Here is a 20,093-nt window from a genome sequence, read left to right on the forward strand (position 1 = left end):
ACGCCTGTAATCCTAGGACTTGGGAGGTAGGATCAGGAGGCTCACAAGTTCAAGGTCATTCTTGGCTACAAAGCAAGTTTGAGATCAGCCTAGGCTACAAGAGACTGTATCATCACCGCTTACAAAAGGCTTTGGCTATAACTGGTTATTCAGAACCAACCCTGTCATTGCTTATTGTCTTCCATGAAACTGTGTCTGTATCGACTCTTAGTTGTGCTTTTCCGTCACTCAACATCTTATCTACCCCAACACGGATTTCCTCAGAGCCTACACTTCCCTCAGCTCACTACTCCAACCCAACTGGAAAGCAGCTCCGCAGAAGTCTTAGTTAGCCACACTAACTGCCTCCCAGTGGTCTTCACTTAGCTCAGGCATGCACACAGCGGTAGAAACAGAGAGGGTTCTCTGCTGTTCTTCTCAATACCATATCAGGTATCTGAGCCCTAATTTTTTTTCTGGCAATCTGTCTTATGAAGACATCCAAGAGCAAATCGTGCACATGGGATGGAACACCATAATGGAGCTACAACTTCTCCTCAACACTTTTCCCACTGATATTGGAAGCATTGGCAGAGGGCTGGCGAGATGGCTCATTCAGTAGAGGGTTTACCTTGCAACCAGTTTGATTCCAAAAATCCATATTAAAAAATAATCAGGCATGAAGATACAGGTTCCTTATGCCAGAACTGAAGAGGGGGAAACTTGGAGAGCTCTGGAACATCCTGGCCAATCAGCCTAGCCGTGCATGGCAAGGGCCAAAGAGACACCCTTCGTCAAAAAAATAAAAACAGATGGTGCTAAAGGAATGATATCAAAGGCTTACACAGACACACATACACACACACAGCACACACACACAGAGAGACACACACATACACACAGACACACACACATACACACACATACACACACATACACACACTTACATGCACATACACACACACAAACACACACAAGCATCATGCATAAGCACACATGTACATGCACACACTAAACAAATAAATAGGAAAAATATTTAAAGGAAGGTATGATGGTTTGAATATGCTTGGCCCTGAGAGTGGCACTGTTGGGAGGTGTAGCCTGGTTGGAGTAGATGTGTCATTGTGGGTGTTGGCTCATTCTAGCTGCCTGGAGCCAGCCTTCTCCTAGCAACCTTCAGATGAAGACGTAGAACTCTCAGCTCCTCCTGCACCATGCCTGCCTGGATGCTGTCATGTTCCTGCCTTGACGATAATGAACTAAACCTCTGAACTTGTAAGCGAGTCCCAATTAAATGCTGTCCTTATAAAAAAAAAAAAAAAAAAAGAAAGAAAGAAATCTCCATGATGAGTAGCAACTCCTTTCTTTTGTAGGTGTAGTATTGACTTCATTGATCTCCTAAGCAGTAGAGCTTTTAGCTTTTCTTCCAACACTCAATTCCTTTCTCTTACTTTTTCTTTCATTGATGCATTCGATATATATTCCCATCACTACTAGAGTTTGTGAAGTTCTATTTTTTCTTCAATGCAAAAGAAATACATAATTTGCTTTTCGGAAAATTCTAGGATGACAGTCCCTCAAACAAATTCCCAACTGCTTTTACAGTCATAAGATTTTCAGTTAAAGGGTGTTAGGAATGAAGCTCTTCATCATGATGTCTGTTCTTAAACAAGTTTTGGGTCTGATTTTATATTATTTTAGTTTATTTTGGAGATTGCTCCAAGATGAACTAACTGTTTGTTGAGCATAATCTAGAAAATGTACATGGTTGCTTTCCTTGGTTTCAGTGAGGCAACATTAGGATTTTTATTTAGTAAATTATATATTTCCATTAGTTTATTATATCCCCATACATAAGCTTCTGCCACTAAAGTTTTGTAAATGAGATCAAAGACAGGGATGGAAAAATGACTAAAGGTTGTGTAGAATCTTGAGAACCACAGTGAGATTCCAACACCCAGTTACCAAGGCAGGTCTCCTGCACAGACATGTTGAAAAGGCATGTAACTCAGAAGCCTTCTTCTGGTCTCCTCGTGCACACACACACAAATTTAAAGAGAGAAAAATAAAGAGAATTTTGATATTTCACTTTTTAATTCCCTATCTCCATATTTAATATTCTGAGAGTCCTTGGGATTTTCTCTTATCAAATCCTGACCCTGCATCAGAAATGCCCTTGGCCTTTAAATAGTCATAGTTTCCATTGGATTGCATTCATTTGAAACATCTAATTTATTTTTATCATTTATGATGTTCAAAGAACATAAAGCAAATTGAAACTTTTTCTTGAGTGGAAGGCCATTTAAATGGTCAAGGTCTACACTTTTCTTTTTGGTTTCCTGTTTGGTTTTTTGTGATGGGTCTAATCGCATTTGTTACAGGCTGCTCTTGAAGTTACTGTGTAGCCCAGGATCACCTTGAACTCTGATCCTCCTGACTCCACTTCCATAATTCTGAGATCCTAGGCTGTCTTAGTTACACTCTGTTGCTGTGATAAACGTGGTGACCAAACACTATGCCCTAGGCATACCCAAAGGTAGTTTCATTTAAAGCTGTAAGGCAAATCCATACAACTAATTAAATATGGCTTCCCAAAAGTGTATGGGCTGGAAATATCTCCAGAGTTCCTAAATGCAACAGTAAAGACTGTGTAGATGTCTGTGAAACCAACTGGGATGTAACAGTAAATCACTGTGTAGCTGAGGCTGGCCCAGAACTCAGCTGTCCTCCTGCACTTGGCCTCCTCCTGAGTTCTGAGATTACAGATGTGCACTACCCGACTTTGTTGAGTTTCTTTCAATGCCTGCCACAGTAAATAGGATTATATGGATGCGGTGCAGGGGCTCTGCACTTGGAGATCAAGACTGTTTACAGTAGAGTCAGACCTAAGATGGTTTTATTCCAACTAAAAGCTCCCTTTAGTAAGACGCCAGGGGGAAGTTCTTCCGAAGTACCGCTAGAGGGCAGTATCCCTCCAGCGAGAAAACTGGTTCCTCTCAGCCTCTTGAAGGTTTTCTTTTTTTTTTTTAAAGTTTATGAAATTGTTTTCTTTTTCTTTTTTTTTTTAATAATTTATTTTTTCTCAAATCGTAATTCACACAGGGGTTATAAACACAGAAAGGCAGGATGTGGGGAAGGGAATGACAATGGAGTGTGGGTATTCAGGGGTAATACAGATATCTTCAGAACTGGGTATCGGTTGGGTGAAGGTTCAGGGGACAAGTCACTATGACTCTGCCTGTGACTCGATTGTCCTTATCTAAGTTGGTATTGTCTGACAAGGCTACCTACTTACAAGGTCTATGACTACTCAGGTTTGTAAATTTCCACAAAAGCTGCCTGTTTACATTAGCTTTTAGCCATCTGTTTCAATGTTTTTCCACTGAGACCCAAGACTTGGTGTTAGTATACATGTATGACAGGCCTATTGCTAATTTTAGGACTATGGCTGATTTTAGGCTTTCTTGAAGGTTTTCTTAGGCAATATTCTGTGTCAAGAGTCTATTCCACTACAGATCTTCTACCAAACTATTCGTTCCTGCCACAACTGTGCAGCAGCTAGCACTAAAAATTGTCGAAGGAAACGTATCTAAGAATAGAATCCAAAACTTCCAGATTCAAAAGTCTAGATGTGAAAGTACTAAGATTCAATTTCCCTGTATTATTAGAACACTATACACTGTGACAAATGCTTATAAATTATTTTCACCTGGAACCAAGTTGCATGGATTTCAGAAGACAAAAGATACGTTACAGTAGTAGAGCATTAGCATCCAAATAAAGAAAATAAATAATTTGACATTTGCTTATTTCTTCTAAAATTTGCAAAACTTAAAGATTAACAACCAACCCAAGCCTTTGGTTTTTTTCCAGTGCTCATTTAAGAACATAAAAGTCTCTGTGGGCTGTTAAAGTAACTCCAGTAATATCCCCATATCTTTGAAACTTTATTATTATATTTTGAGGGCAAATATGTTTTGTTTTAACTTAGTATCGAAGCATACCTCTCTTGTAGATTTTGTACCTCTTGATAATAATCCATATCTGTCACAGTATTGTCAGTTTGAAAAGATCTAGAATCACCTAAGAGACATCTCCCTGGGAATGCTTGTAAAGAATGTTCTAGGTGACCCTATGTGGGGAGAACCAGTTTAACTGTGAAAGACACAGTCCATGGGCTGGAGTCCTGGAGTGAATGAAGAAGACATTAACATTCACTGCTCTCCATTTTTATGGATGCAGTGTGACCAGATACTTCAGGTCTTGCCACCATAACTCCCCATTCATGTGACCATGGCCAGGGAAGATACTTGGGGACAGCAGGCTAAGAAATCTAATGGATGCTCTCCAGTAGGTATCCAGGAGATATAACAATGTTAAAGAGAGAATAGAAGAGACTGTTTCTTCCCTAATCATATCTAAACCCTACTTAAAACAAGGTCTTTCCAAGTAGACTAACCTATAACTTTCAGGTCACCCTAACAAATTCAAACAAAAGTCTCTCCATAGGCCTGAGAGTTGAGGCAGACTAGCATGAGGAATAGTTCAACAGCATGGGACTGTTCTGTGCATACGCCTCTCTAATAAATGCACTTGGGAGTCTAAAACCTCATTTGCATATGCTAGTGACAACCTGGGTCTCTGGTGCAACTTATGCTTGCTTTTCTTCAAAGATTCATGAGATGACTTTTCCGGGACCTCCTTGCCAGGATTTTGCCCCTGATTCACATCTCTAAAAGTTCACATAGTTTAAAAGCAATTCAATATGAATTGGCACCCCTCTCTTGTCTTCAGGTTGTGATCTGGAATGCGGTTGAATAGAAACTGGGTACCCTAACTTCCCTATCACAAAGACTGCATGTTCAAGATGTAAACCAAAATAAAGGCTTTCTCCCTAAAATTGGTTTTGTCAGACAGTTTGTTGCCCCAAGGCACACAACCAGTGCAGCACATGCTACTAGTTTGCTTGCACAGGATGTCTTACTAGAGGGTTAAAACCCAAGAGAGTACACCTAAACCAACAAGCACTAACTTAGTCAATTTATTTCTTCCCACTTTGATCTCTGAGGGTCTGCTTCCCTGCAGATTTTCTCTATTCTTTGTGGGGTTCATCAGCCAGGTCTGTAATCTTTTCCTTCTGATAGGAGACTGAGAAACCACAGTCAGATGATCTAGTTACTTGACTTGTGGTCTGGAAGTTGGGTTGGTGAAGATTTGAGGGTGGGACATATATCTTAACTGACACTGAAAAGCCTGTCCCATGTCCTCAAGCAAAGTCTTGTCTACTAGTATAAGGGAATAATTCTCTCCTGAATTCTTTGGGGACTCAGAAAACTCTATGGATCATGATGTTGAAGGTCATTAAGAAAAGATGAAAAATTGTGGGAGCCTGTGTAAGAAAGCTGTGAGCATACTATGAGCTCTGGATGGTGCAGAATACAGAATGATTTTTCCGTATGGTTGCCTTCTGGAAAGAGTTGTACAAACTGTTAAGTGGATGCATGTGAAAGGAAGACCATGAAGGGAACACCATGGGTGACATGTTCACACCATTTATGTGGGAAAGGCAAAAGAATATAACTGTAAACCTACTCAACACAGGGTACTTCCAAGAAGACTGACCTCTAAACTTCACGTACCCTTGACATGTTAGAGAAAAGTCACCTTGTGTTTTGATTGCTTTAATAATAAAAATGAGAAGTATTTTGTTTGCTCTGTTCCTGAACCAAAATGTGTAGCATTCCCCCAGTGTCCCCACACTGATCTTTGACACTTTCTTCAGTCTACTTAGCTTCACTGGACAGGGCAGGTCAACAATAGAGGCTCCCATCATGGTCTTCCCAGCTTTGGTCTCATTCTCATCTTTCCTCAGATTCATTTTTTATATCCATTGATGATCTGCCCATTGTGTTAGTAATTCCCATGAGTGATTCTTACCTTTCCTCACTTTCCCATTTAATGAGATAATGAGCTTTTTCATTCAACATCATGGCAGCCCTCACCTTTGGGGAATTTAGTCTCATCTCTGACTATACAGTTGTGGCCCTTCCACTTATTGTTCTAAAGGACAAATGAAAATGTTGCCAGTGGTTCCCTAAGTTCCCTGTCCTTATTGTTTGTCTTCTACCCATATTTCTCTAATGCCCATGCATCTCTCTGATACTTTCTTGTCTCCACTGGATCACCAATCCAGCAAAGGGTTGTCTGTCCTTTAAATACAACTATACTCTTACTCTCTAGCTCGACAATATTTCCCTCCCTAACACAGTGATGGAGTTTTCATTAGCCCATGGGAAACAGGTGTTTCAGGCCCCAAATCTCTTAGCATCTGCTTTCTTGGCCCAGTCTTGTTGGTTATTGTTCAGGTTTGATTCCCTGCAAAATGTCCTTTAAGGTGCATTGGCTTGCAGAACTATCTCATGGAGGAGAAAGAAAATGAGAAATTGACTGGGGATATATTCTCAGTGAAGTATTTGGTTGTCTCAATAGGAGACTCTGTAACCAGAAGTCTGCTTACAATCATTAAATACTGAGATCCCTAGGAAAGAAAATAGATTAAATTGTGCATACTGTGGGACCCTGAAAGGTAGCTTGGTTTCCAGTTAAGCTAAGGCTTCAAACCTTGGAAACCCTGAAAGGCCAGTAGTCATTTTGTCTGTTCCCAGGTCACTGGCTGCAGCACCCCCATAGATTTGTGGTTATCAGTCACGGATGTGCAACACCCCAAGTCCCTCCACATGTAAAGGATGTGACCTCTGGTCAAGTAGACTCAAGACAGATCTCCATTCTAATGAGGTACCTAAAAGCCTGGAGAACTTAGACAATAAGCTTTCCTTCCCAGACATTCTTCCCTGCAAAAGGTCTTTAGCCTCAGGCCCTCACTGAGAAGTCGGTATGATTTTACTCATCCACTTTCTGCCATGACAGTAAATGTCTTTAGTCCATGGAAATCCGCCATGGGCAGCCATGGAGAAGACCTTTGCCTTTAGAGTCACCTTCTAATCTTCAAAGGCCTTTCTGCACTCTCATCAATGGCTACCACCTAGTCCAAGCTCAAACCCATCAACAAGACAAGAACTCCACTCGCAGGACCAGTTGGAGCACCCCCTTTCCCTCACCTCCTTCGCCCCCACCCCTACCTCTGGACACATCTAGCCTGTGGCCCCCACTCCATTCTAAGCTTTACCATGGCTTCCAGTACCATCTGCCTGTCTGAGAGCCTGAGAACCAGACAGCCCTGACCTCCTTACAGGCCTGGGCACTCCCAAGCCAGCTCTAGCCATACCTCTCCACTTCCACACCCCCGGAGTATTGTCCTGGAGCTGCCCTATGGCCCAATACCAATCGATGACAGAAAGGAGTAAGTATGGTCAACTTCCTGTGCCCTGCCTCTCCTAGTGGCTGAGCCCTGTGGTGGAGTGGATGAGGGACCCATACCCTACAACATACCTTTTGCATATAGATATTTACTACTGTTTTCAGTTTGGTTTTTTTTTATTATTATTTTATGTTTGGGGAAGCTGTTAAAATGAGATTGTCTCTTAAATTTTATTTCCAATTGCTCGTTGTTAATACATAGAAAGATGTTTGAGTTCTTTTGAAATGTTGTCCAGTGACTTTGATATGATATAATGCGTACTGTAGCAATTAAAAACTGTATTGGTTCTTGTACTAGTCAGGGTGCTCTAGAGTCATGTGAACTTATGGATAGTCTCTATATAGTAAGGGAATGTGTTATGATGACTTCCAGTCTGTAGTCCAACTCCCCAACAATGGTCAGATGTGAATGGGAAGTCCAAGGATCTAGTAGTTGCTCAGTCCCACAAGGCTAGTAGATTTCAACAAATGTGCTGGCAAGGAAATGCAGGCAGGCAAACAACAGTAATTATTCCTTCTTCCAATGTCCTTATGTAGGTCTCCAGCAAAAAGTGTGGGCCAGATTAAAGGTGTGCACCACCACACCTTGATCTGGAAGTTGTTTTTTCCCAGGCTGACTTTGAACTCACAGATCTTCATGCCTTAGTCTCCTTGGATCCATAGCCACTATGCCTCAAGATCTCCATGTTAAGATCAGGGTCAGAAACTTGTATCTCCCAGCCTCAAGATCTTGATCACAGGTGAGTCTTCGAATTCTGGATTGTATTTCATTTCACATATAGTCATGTTGACAACCAGGAATAGCCATTAACTTTTTCAAGTATATTATTATATTAGCTACAATAGAATGATTTATTTTAACCTTACCCAACTTTCAAATTTAATAAGCCTTTTAGTTGCCTGATTTTCTTGCTGGATCTCTGACACTAGAAGTTGTTGAAGTGATTAAGGAAGTTCATTCTTATCTTATTCTAAAACTAGGAACAGGCTTTCTCTAACTAGAACTATGATGTAAATTCAAACTTTAGAGTTTTGCTCTTTCTTTTGCTGTTTATTTCATGTCAAAGCTTGGTTATATTTGGGAAAGTTACTCCTAGTTTCCTAAATTTTACTATGACAGGGTATTAAGTGTTCATCAAATGCTTTGCTTTGTCAATTGAAAACTTTGTTTTCCCTCACATCTATTTTGAAAATGGTTATAAATCTTTAATACAAGTTTCTCATATCACTCTATGCTCTCTATATTATATTTTCCAAACTTTATTTTCTTTGAGGTTGAAATTTGCCTGGTTTATCTTTGGAAAAAGAGAAGAAATTGGGTACATGGTCTTGTGTTCTGCACACTGTGTGCTGAAGAATACATGGTGATAAACTGTGACTTAGTAGTGTGGCAGTCAGCAAAGGAGACAAAGAAATCTAGACATAAGCATTATAGAGAGGCAGGACTGCAGTCACACTGTTGTTACTGTGTTTGTGTGAGAGGAGTTGCACACTGCCTACAGTTCTTCTGAATAACAGATGTCTTAGTAACCTTCAAATTGCTATGACAAAACTCAGTTACCAAGGTAACTGTAAAAGCATTTAATTTGGCTCCTGGTTCCAGAAGGTTAGAGTCCATGACCACTGTGGTGAGGAGAATAGCAGAAGGCAAGCAGACATGACCTTGAGCAGTAGCAGTGAGCTCACAGCTCAATCCACAAGAACAAGGCAGACTGAACTACCTGGGAATGGCATGGGCTTTTGAAAACTCAAACCCACCCTCAGTGAGTCACTTCCTCCAACAAGACCACACCTTCCCATGTTTCTGAAACAGTTCTTCAAAGGGTTGATCAAGTATTCAAATATATGAGGCCCTGGGGGCCATTCTCGTTCAAACCAACAGGTTAGTAGCTAGAGACAAGCAACTGCAGAGTAGCTACAAGCTACCATCTGGAAAGCCATTCAGCACACTTTCCACCTGGACCTTGCTGGCTGGCTTTTCACACATGATTCTTCTCTGATCAGTGCACTTTGTATAATAAACACATACCCCATCTATATATCCACAGTACATTGTATATAAGTCATATGTGCTTCCTTCAAACCTGGAAGAAAAAAATGAGCACACTTGGCAAATTGTATTTTGATTATACCCACAGAAGAGAATTTTCAAAAGAACATTATTAATTGTGTGGTCTATTGTCTAAGTTAAATTTCAGTTGATGACTGGGGTACGTATATGTGATGTGAAATAATGTTTTCTCAATTTCCTTTATCTGGAATATTTTCTGTCATTTGAATCCAGACTTAGCATCTCTTCTCATGGCTGATATGACTTAGAATAATGTCAGATCATACGACTCTACCTTAAATTTGCACTATCATTGTCAGGTGCCTTACCTAATGACCAAAGCTAGAACAAACCCAATTTAGAAAATCTCAAGACTACTAATTCTCATGTGATAGTTCCTGCTAGCAATATCTCTGTCAGTCCTTCTAACCAAGTAGCCTACAACATGGGTAAATGATGATAAATGATATTTATAAGTTGAACACATTTTGGTTTCAATAAACATAACATTGATTCTCTTATTGATTAGTAATAGTCACAGAATATTTCATCAGTTAATGCAGGAAGCAGAAGAAGCCTGTAGTGTGGGAAGGCTTCAGTGGGTGTGTTGTTGCCATGAGCCGGCCATGTTAAGGACCATGACCTCAGACCCTCAGACAAAGCCTTCCTCTGGTCTCTGTGCTGATGTTGATTGGATGTGCAGAAAATGTTCACCATAGCATTCTCCCCCTGGATATTTGTGACTTGAAGATTGCTCCCCTTCAGAGGCTGCTCCCACTGAACCAGAACCCATGAATAAAATCTGAGCCTGGTAACACACACTCATAATCCTAGTGTTAGGGAGACACAGACAGATCACTGGGGCTCGCTGCAATACAGACTGTTGGAGAGTTCCAGGACAGTGAGGGATTCTGCCTCAAAGAAACGGAAAGTAAAGAACACCTTAAAAAAAAAAAAAAAAAAACCACCAGAATGTGTCCTCTGGTCTCCACTAGAAGCAGGCATACACATACCAACACATACCCACATACCACATATGCAGCACACACATAAGTGCATCATTCATACATGCACTACACACCCACAAACACACATGCATGCACGCTCAACACAGACTTATACATACAGCCCTGACTAATTTAAAGCTCTCAGTCTTTCATTCACTTTTGAATTCCAGAATATAGCACAATATTAAGTACTTAAAAATGTCTAGTGAATGGTTTTAGCTTCTGCAATCTTCTTAACTAGAAGCAGTAATTTTTTAAAAGAAAAAAAAAGTTTCCATAATTTGGTTACTGTAGGTTGTTGGAAATTTGCCACAATGATGATAGGATATGTGTGGCACCTCTCTCCATAATCGAATGTAGATGTCACAAAAGCCTGATGGGACAGTTACCTTTAAGGAAGTGGTGTCAGCTGAAGGTGCTTTTGACAGCAATCTAACAAGCTCCTGTGGAAATTGTCTCCATTCAACTCTAACCATAAAAATCCAACAAGACCAAAGACTTACTCTTCAGATAGGAACATCTTCTCACTCAGTGTCTCATAGTTTGTATGATCTTTTCTGGGTGACAATGCTAGCCAATAACCCCATAGCTTCTTAGACTTTATAAATTCCTACAGAAACAGAAATGGCCTTTTTAATAAGCAGTTTCTTGTATCTGTACCCTAAATGACAGCTCTGGAGTGGAATTACCATTTTTCAACTTAATTTAAAAGGGTTACCCTGTCCAGCCTTGATGTGAGAATATGTACCTGCTCTTATAGATTGTAGCTTCTTATTCTCTATTTATTTAATGACTCTGGGAGTCCTAGCCTTTTCTGAGGGGAGGTGGACATGGGGTGGCTCTGGGGGAAAGGGGAGATGTAGTAGGAAAGATTGGAGAGAGGGGAGGGAGTGGAAACTGCAGTCAGGATTATATATATATATATATATATATATATATATATATATATATATATATTTCAAATAAAAAGGGATAGATAAGTAATAGATGATAAATCATGATTGATTGATAGATAGATAGATAGATAGATAGATAGATAGATAGATAGACAAACAGATAGTGTTGCTTAAGATGTCTGTGTTCTAGGAGTCAACTTCATGAACAGAAAATCAATGATGCTAAGATCAACAATTAATAAAAGAGGCTTCATGAAGTTGAAAACTTCTTTTTATGGCAAAGAACACCATCAATAGGACAAAATGGGAGCCTACAGAATGGGAAATTATTTTCAGGAACTCTGCTTCTGACATAGGACTAAGTTCCAAAATATATAAAGAACTCAAGAAACTAGATGTCAACTAACTAAATAATCTAATTAAAAATGGGGCATAGATCTAAACATAGAATTTTCAACAGATAAATCCAAAATGGGCAAAAGCACTTGAAGAAATATTCAACAGCCTTAGTCATCAAGGAAATGCAAATCAAAATGACTCTGAGATTCCATTTTCACCTGTCAGAATGGCTAAGGTCAAAAACACTAGTGACAGCTCATGCTGGTGGGGATGTGGAGCAGAATCAGACTCCCCCATTGCTGGTGGGAGTGCAAACTTGTAGAGCTACTTTGAAAATCAATTTGATAGTGTCTCAGAAAAGTGGGAGTAGATTTATCAAGACCCAGCTATACCACTCTTGGGTAAATACCCACAGGATGTTCCACCATACCAGAAGGACACTTGCTCAACTATCTTCATATCAGCTTTATTCATAAGAGCAAGAAATTGGAAACAACCTATATGTGACTCAACCAAACAATGGATAAAGAAAATGGGGTACATTTACACAATGGAGTATTACTATGCTTTTAAAAAATCTAAAATGAAATTTGCAGGCAAATGGATGGAACTAGGACATAGACAGGAGCCTGGCTTCTGGCATGATCACCATTCGAGGGGTTCTATCCAAGCAACTGATGGGAACAGATGCAGAGAGCCACAGTCAAACATTAGGTGTAACTCAGTGAATCCTGAGAAAGAAGGGAGAAAGGATTGTAGGAGCCAAAGGGGTCAAGGACACCACAAGGAAACCCACAGAATCAACAAACCTGGACTCACAGAGGCTCACTGAGACTGGACCAACAATCAAGGAGCCTGCATGGGTTTACCCTGGTCCCTCTGCATATGTTACAATTGTGCAGTTTGGTGTTGTTGTAGGATCCCTAACAGGAAGTGTGGCTGTCTCTGACTCTTTTGCCTGCTCTGGGGACCCTTTTCCTCCTACTGGGTTGCCTCACCCATCCTTAATATAAGGAGAAGTGTCTAGTTTTATGGCAACTTCATAAGCACATTTGGTTTAGATCCCTGGGACTCATGCCCTTTTCTGAGGGTAACTGAGGAGGGTTAGAGGGATGGGCTGGGTGGAGAGGAGGGAGATTTGGGTGTGGGTGTAATATATGAGAGAATATATTAATACTAAAGAGAAGATGTCAGTGTTTCACAGCATATTTCCCTGTCTAGCAGAAAGAAAGCAGGGCCTGCTGTGTAGAGGCAGGAAAGAACTAGACAGAAGCTACAGTGCCCAGAGGCTGATGCAACCACTGAGCTGTGTTACAGCAGGATATCCTGAAACTGTGCAAACAATCAAAACCACCACCAGAGCTGGTCAGAACCATGGCTGACCCTGGTTGTTTCAAACAGTCCTTTATTTCATTGTTATGCTCTGATCAGTCTTGCAAAATCTACAGCTCTCCCTTGTTGGTGATAACACACCCAATCTGCCAGTGTAAGAACAAACAGAAAGGGTAGATCCTGGTTAAATCCTGGTTCATTCCAGAATCTTCTTTCAGTAAGTTCTCACAAGACAATTATTTATTTTAATGTATAAGTGCTTTGTCTTCACACACACCAGAAGAAGGAATCAGATCCCACTGCAGATGGTCCTGAGCCACCATGTGTTTGCTGAGAATTGAACTCAGGACCTCTGGGAGATCAGCCAGTGTTCCTAACTGCTTAGCCATCTCTCCAGCTCAAATTTTGCTTTCTAATAAAACCCTTCAACTTTTTGTATTCTGTGTATGAATTCTTTGATGGGTCCAAGAACTTTGCAACAGTGGGTTGAAGTCTCTGAGATCTCTTCAGCCTTTGCCACTAATGATGAATAAACCTACTGATTCATTGAGTAATATTAATATAGGGTCAATGAAAAGCTTAACAATTTTCTAGTCTAAATATTGGGTTAGCAAATATCCACACTGGGGCAAAGGAAGTGGATAATGATTGCAAACCAGGCTTAACAGTAAAAGACGAAAGCAGCACCATAGTCAGAGAAAAACAATAACTATGGAGGCCAGAGTCCACCCATAATTTTTGGTCAAAGTAGAGTGCGTGTGTGTGTGTGTGTGTGTGTGTGTGTGCGTGTTTGTTTGTGTGTCTGTGTGTGTGTGTCTGTGTGTGTGTGTGTCTGTGTGTGTGTGTGTCTGTGTGTGTGTGTGTGTGGCTTCTGAAGCCAGTTGGGTTTTTTAAAGTAAATAATTGTAAATGATCACTTGAGAAAGGTCAATACGAGAGAATAATCAGTTTTATAGAGAATTCTTTTCTCCTATAAAAGATGACAAGTTTCTTATGGTAGAAAAACTAAGCTCTTAAGGTGATATATGTTTATACCACAATAAATGACTATAATTTAGGATGAGCAGATGACACTAGTAATTCTAGTCCTTGGAAGGCTGAGGCAGGATTGCTGTGAGAGGTTAGCCAGAGAAACTGAGTAAGACTTGTCTCAAAACAAACAAACAAACAAAAAACCCAGAAAATAATAAAAATTGCTATGTGAAAGATCAGAACTATTGACTAATGAATAAAATACAAAGACATTATTTAGACCAGTGGTTCTCAACCTCCCCACTGGGAGTTCAGTGACCTTTTCACAAGCCTTGACTAAGACAATGAGAAAGCTTAGAGATTTACATACAATTCACAACAGTAGCAAATTACAGTTATAAAATAGCAAGAAAAATAATTTTATAGTTGAGTGTCACCACAGCATAAGGAACTGTATTAAAGGGTCACAGCATTAGGAAGGTTGAGGACCACTTACTTAAATATAAAGAAATAAAAAGGAGAATTCACTTTTCATTTGTCCTAATAACTCTGTTAAATATGTATATTTAGCATTTGTTTCCTCTCTATCAACCCAATGTACTTATTTACATATATATCATTCCATCTGAGTTAAGTTGTTGTTTGTCTGTTTGTTTGCCTAGTCAATAAAAGATGTAACAAAATATATAACATAATGACAATAGCGAATATTCCCCATGTGGTTCTTATAGGTGTGGTGAGACTCTCTGTCTTTGGAGAACTATTCAGAAGACATACACAGAAACCTGCTTCTACACTTCCAACTTGGAAATACACAGACCTAAGGATTCTGGGAGTCCCTGGTCTATCCATCAATCTTGCAGGTTCTAAAATTCCACTTAAGCTAAAACCTTGTTTGTTTTAGCTTGACTGTGATTTTCATAAGACAAAACTGCAAGGCCCAGTCCCCTGGACTTGCAAGGAAAACAATTCTGAGTCAAGACACTTCATGTCTTCCCACTACATACCTCTGTAACCCATATTTCATGATGTGAAGTCGATTCTTTTTTGGAGGGAACAGAGACATGGAACCTTACCAGCACATCCTTGTTTTTAACCTTCAGGAGGCTGGCATTCTGAGAAGAGCAGAACATAACACTCTGTTGCCATGTTGCATGCCCACTGACTTCAGAATAACAGCTGTCTTTGTACCATTGTGAACCCTTTGGACATGGTTTACATTTGTGCTCTAGAAGGACAGAGTTTTACAGGCTGGTTTCAACACTCTTGACAATTATCCCTTTATTGTCTGGGTGACTTTGACCAGGTTTACTCTGTTCTTTCTCTTTAGGTCAACAAAGAAAACAACTCCTCTATATCTCTATACATCACCCTAGAAACTTGGCACAAAACTTGAACAAACCAAAAGCACTCAAGTACCTGGCCGGATTCACACATATTGCCCATCACTAGGGACCTCACTTATGACTTTAAAAATTAATCACAGCTAATATGCCGTCTAGTAAAAACCAGGCTTCCACAGCCATATCAGACTGCCTTGCCCACCAGGTGTCTCTCTGGCCTTCAACTCCTGGCATATTCCTCCTGGAGAGGCATCTCAGAAGAATGGGAAACACAGTCTAGCCACAAAAACTACACAGGTGCTTGTAGGCAACACCCACTCCCCTGATTCCATACACCGCCCAGACCTCATTTCTTTGCCAGGGCCTCTCACTCCTTCAGTACTAGCTGAAATTTAGGAGTGAGGTCATTTATAGAGGCTTCCTTCCCTCATCATCGTCTTTTGAGATCTGTACCCAGGACAATGGTGATACACTGCAGATTAGAGAAACTATTTATACTGACTGGCACTTCATTATGGGACTGTCAGAACCCTGTAAGTTGGCAACTTGTAGTTTTTACTACTTTCCATGTTTTTCTCCAACTAGGGAAATATCAATGACTCATTTACAAAACTCATTTAATTTCACATTTAATATAGGCTCTGTGTGAATTCTTAAAGTAATTCTTAAAGGATTCTAAGCCTTAGGTTTTTTTGCTGCCCAGGAAACAGTTTTGAGGGCAATACAGGATTACCTGGATGTTTGTTAACCAGCTCTCGACACAGCTCGGTGGCTATGTTTTGCAGCATGGCAGAAAGGTTCTTGATTTTCTTGGTGTTATTGAGATTCTGCGTCAGCTGTAGGGAAACATTTCTCTGAAGTTCTTCACTGAAGCTTTGTAATTGATTTGATTTTATCATTTCTGTCTCCGAAGTTGCATAAACTCCAGGGGTTTTTTTTTTTTTAAAGACAAAAGAAGAGAAGAAAATGGTAGATGATTTTTAAAATGCTTATAAATTCTAAGTTATCCTATCACCTTTAGAAATTTGATGAAGTTTTTCTTTTTTCAGTAATAACATGTTAAAGTAGTATGAATAGGCTTCTTTAGAGGAGTGATTGGTGAGACCAAGCATATGTCTATTGACCACATTATAACGCCACCCTTGGGGCAGATTATTATAAAGACTTAATTCAAAGAATAAACAGTGGTTCAACAACTCCTGGCATTCTACATCTCCCAATCAGCCAGAAAATAACTATATAAATGCATACATATGTGATATGTAAACATATGCAACACATAACAGACTCACCAGGTTGCATTTATATGTTTATTCACATACCTATGTAACAATAACAGAATTTGAGAGGGAGAAGGCAGGAGAACGAGAGGGATTATTGGGGGGGAGGTGGGGATGAGGCAACTATACTTTAATTAAATGTAAAATATTTTTTAAAAGAATGGGGTGATACATACAGATGCCTCCTATGATCACCATTCCAATGAATCGCAGAAGACACAGAAGACTCAAAATCATGACTGTTTTATGCTGTGAATGGGAAGCAGCAGAAGATCCTGTGAAAAGCAAAAAGCACAGTGTTCTAGAAGCAGCTCACGCCTTAACTTCACCCATCCATCCATCCATCCATTCATTCATCTGTCTATCCATCATCTATCCATCCATCATACATACATACATACATACATACATACATACATACATACATACATTTATCTTCCCCTTATTTCTTTCATCTATGTATTTTTCTAGAAATTCACAGACTTTTTTCAAGAGAAATCAGATAGGAAACCATAACTAAGACACCAGGATTAGCTTCAAATCTTTGATACTATGACTTACCCTGCAGAAGTTTTTGTTCATGAAATGTCTCAAATATCTTACTAATAAGATCAAGGCAATAACTTTAAAAAAATAAGAGACTATGTTTAAAAAAATATAGTTTTTTTTTTAATGAGAAATAAGTCTCATAGGCAAAGACTTAACCCTTAGATTGACAAAAGATGAAAAAAAATTAAAGATAACCTTATAAAATAGAGAGAAGGGGAAATGGGGGCACAATTAGTGTGTGTCCTTGGATACGTTTGTGGAAAGTGTGTTCCTGGAGACAGAAGGAATCTTTCTGAGGAGTTTTTTTTTTGGAATGTGGAGGTTATGCACTTCTGCTTGATTTGGTGGTCCCCTCTAAAACTAAGAACAGGGATGTAGTGCAGTAAAGCAGGCTGTCACTGTCTGTGTCCCACTGTCCCCCATCAGCTAAGCACCTCTCCCAGTCTGGACCTGAATTTCTCATTACAACTTTTCCAATATTTTCTATGGTTTTTTAAGGAAAAACCTTCTCATAGAATGCTTTTATTATTTTATGAACAATGAATCACAAAATAGATCATTTTCCTAAAAAGTTAAAAAAAATTACATGATGAATTATTGTTAAGGCATTACATGATTTAAATTATCACCATGTATGAATATATAAAAAGACTGTTTCAAGAAAATAATTCAAGAATAATCTCATATTTTTTACTCTGCTCTTGATATGTGTTTTATATCAATAGATGATAGCATAACAATGTTGTAAATTCTTACAAAGTGATGTATAAAAAATAAAATTTGATTTCTTAATATTTTGGAAAATTGTTGGTGAAAGTACTAAAAATGTTATAGACCTTAGCTGATTTTTGAAATACAAACACATCGTCTATGTTTTGTTATAATTACTTTCTCATTTATTTATATATTCAGTTATTTAAAAGTTATCATATCTGTGTCATTTAGGTACTAGACACTATTGTGTCTGCTAATAAAACAGAGTAGAAGGTATGTGTGTTTATGCTGTTATTTAGATGTATTTTGAAGTGATAGGAAACAGTGCAAAATGATTGATTGATGGAGAACTGATAGATATATAGATAGACCACAGATATAGATAGATAATAGATGATAGAGATATATGACAGAGATAGAGACGATAGAAGGATAGATGATAGATGGATAGATAGATAGATAGATAGATTTTATATATATATATATATATATATATATATATATATATAGAGAGAGAGAGAGAGAGAGAGAGAGAGAGAGAGAGAGAACAAGAGAAATGGATAGGAATTTGAAACTAAAAGGCATGAGATAACTTAGAAATGCATACTGAGTGACACTAGATCAGGAGACATGGGAAGAGCCCTCCAGTACTCCATCAATGAACATAAGTCAGGACTGTTAGTAATCTGTTAAACTCCACCTCCAGAGTCACCTGGCAACAGCCAGGTATGCTCCGCCCCAGAGTTACCTGGCAACAGGCAGGTAACCCTGCCCACTATAAAAGGGGCTGCTTGGCCCCTCCTCTCTCTCTTGCTCCTCATCCCCGCGGACCTGCAGGTTGTCTCCCCTCCCCCCTTCTCTTCCCCCTCTCTCCACGTGGTCATGGCTGGCCTCTACTCCTCTCTACTCTTCTCTCTCTCTCCTGCTCTCCCACTCTCTTAATAAACCTCCCCTCGTGGAACCATCTTGGCCTGCTGTGATCCATTACAAGCTGTGCTGTAGAAATCCTTTTATTGGTGCTGTGACTCCGATACGAAGACTTCGGGGACCTCAGCTGCTGCAACTGTACAAGATGGACACAATGACAACTCGGACTTCATCTGCTCCTACTAGCCACCTCCGAGTGGGTGAATTAACATCTGCTGCTACAACCCCCATCCCGTGCTGCTGCTGCTGCGAGGCTCGCCAAACTTCCACCATGTGAGCTGAGCTGCTGCGGCTGCCCATGTGGTACTCTGCCACGTGGGCTGGGTACCATTTCCTGATATCAGACTGCACAAACTCACAAACAGACATCGATTAATTGGTAAGGAGTTTCCATTTGGCTTGAGGGACCCTGAACACCGGGGTAGCACCTGGCCAGCGCTTCCTGGACTAAGGGTTTGGCTTTTCATGGCCCCAGTCCATATGGCCTCTAGCTGATCTGCCACTTAGGACATTGGCCCATTGGGTGGTCTTTCCCTCTCGGAAATAGCTCGTAACCCCCTCCTCAGCTCTTGCAGCTCCACAGAAAACTGGTGCCAGGCGAGCTATATCCTGACTGGCTAACTTCTGGTGGGCTAGCCCAGTCGAGGCCCTTATTTGATTGCTTGATGGCCCGATTATTATAAGCAGTGCCTGATTACTTTGTTACTGGCTTATCATTCAAGATGCTGACTGATAGCCTGTAACAACCGTCACCCAATGGACAATACATTGTCTTCGTCCGTACCCACAGACACATACTGCCAGCAGTCTGATAACTGGAAGAATTCCCTATACCCCTTTCCATGTGTTCTGCCTGCTCCCCACACCTCTTTTTATTAAACCAAAATGGGGGAATTACTGTGACTCTAGCAGATGTCTGCAGGTTCCACACACTAGCCTAGAATGGTAAGCTTGCCAGGCGACTCTGGAGATGGATTTTAACAGATTACTAACAAGGACCAGCAGAAAAACAAAACCAGCTGAGCCACAGGAATAGTGAAAACCAGGAGGATGTGTCCTGGAGAATGCAGTGTGAAGGAATTTCCCATGGGCTTTGGTGTGTTGTGGGTGTTGTACTGAGTATGTCATGTGGTGTAATATTTATTGAGAGTATAGCCTCACACATGCTAAACAATGCTCTAGCACTCATCTATATCCCCAAGTCTCTGCTTACTTCTTATGTTGAGACAGGATCTCACTTAACTGACTTTGCGAGTTGACTCTGAACTCACTCCCAGTCCAGGTAGACCTTGAACTTCCCATCCTCCTGGGTAGCTGAGATGAGAGAA

At 40.1% G+C, this 20,093-nt stretch overlaps 1 protein-coding gene across 2 annotated transcripts in view; it reads right to left on the reverse strand.

The window, feature by feature from the left end:
• Window positions 1-8,951: 8,951 nt before the first annotated feature.
• LOC114636795 (C-type lectin domain family 12 member A-like) overlaps window positions 8,952-20,093 on the reverse strand; it is a 38,832-nt gene continuing 27,690 nt past the window's right edge. Inside the window, exons 2-6 of one of the 2 annotated variants that reach the window (XM_028784909.1) lie at window positions 16,752-16,850; window positions 16,029-16,217; window positions 15,029-15,180; window positions 10,917-11,023; window positions 8,952-9,440 (exon numbers count right to left, since the gene is read on the reverse strand). In XM_028784909.1, the coding sequence (XP_028640742.1) occupies window positions 9,272-9,440; window positions 10,917-11,023; window positions 15,029-15,180; window positions 16,029-16,217; window positions 16,752-16,850 (716 nt within the window). In that variant the 3' untranslated portion in view covers window positions 8,952-9,271. The remainder of the gene's footprint in view (window positions 9,441-10,916; window positions 11,024-15,028; window positions 15,181-16,028; window positions 16,218-16,751; window positions 16,851-20,093) is intronic. The other variant, XR_003713691.1, reaches the window with a different exon arrangement.

This window comes from Grammomys surdaster, unplaced genomic scaffold, assembly GCF_004785775.1.
Source record: "Grammomys surdaster isolate TR1022 unplaced genomic scaffold, NIH_TR_1.0 124917, whole genome shotgun sequence".
Taxonomy (NCBI): domain Eukaryota; kingdom Metazoa; phylum Chordata; class Mammalia; order Rodentia; family Muridae; genus Grammomys; species Grammomys surdaster.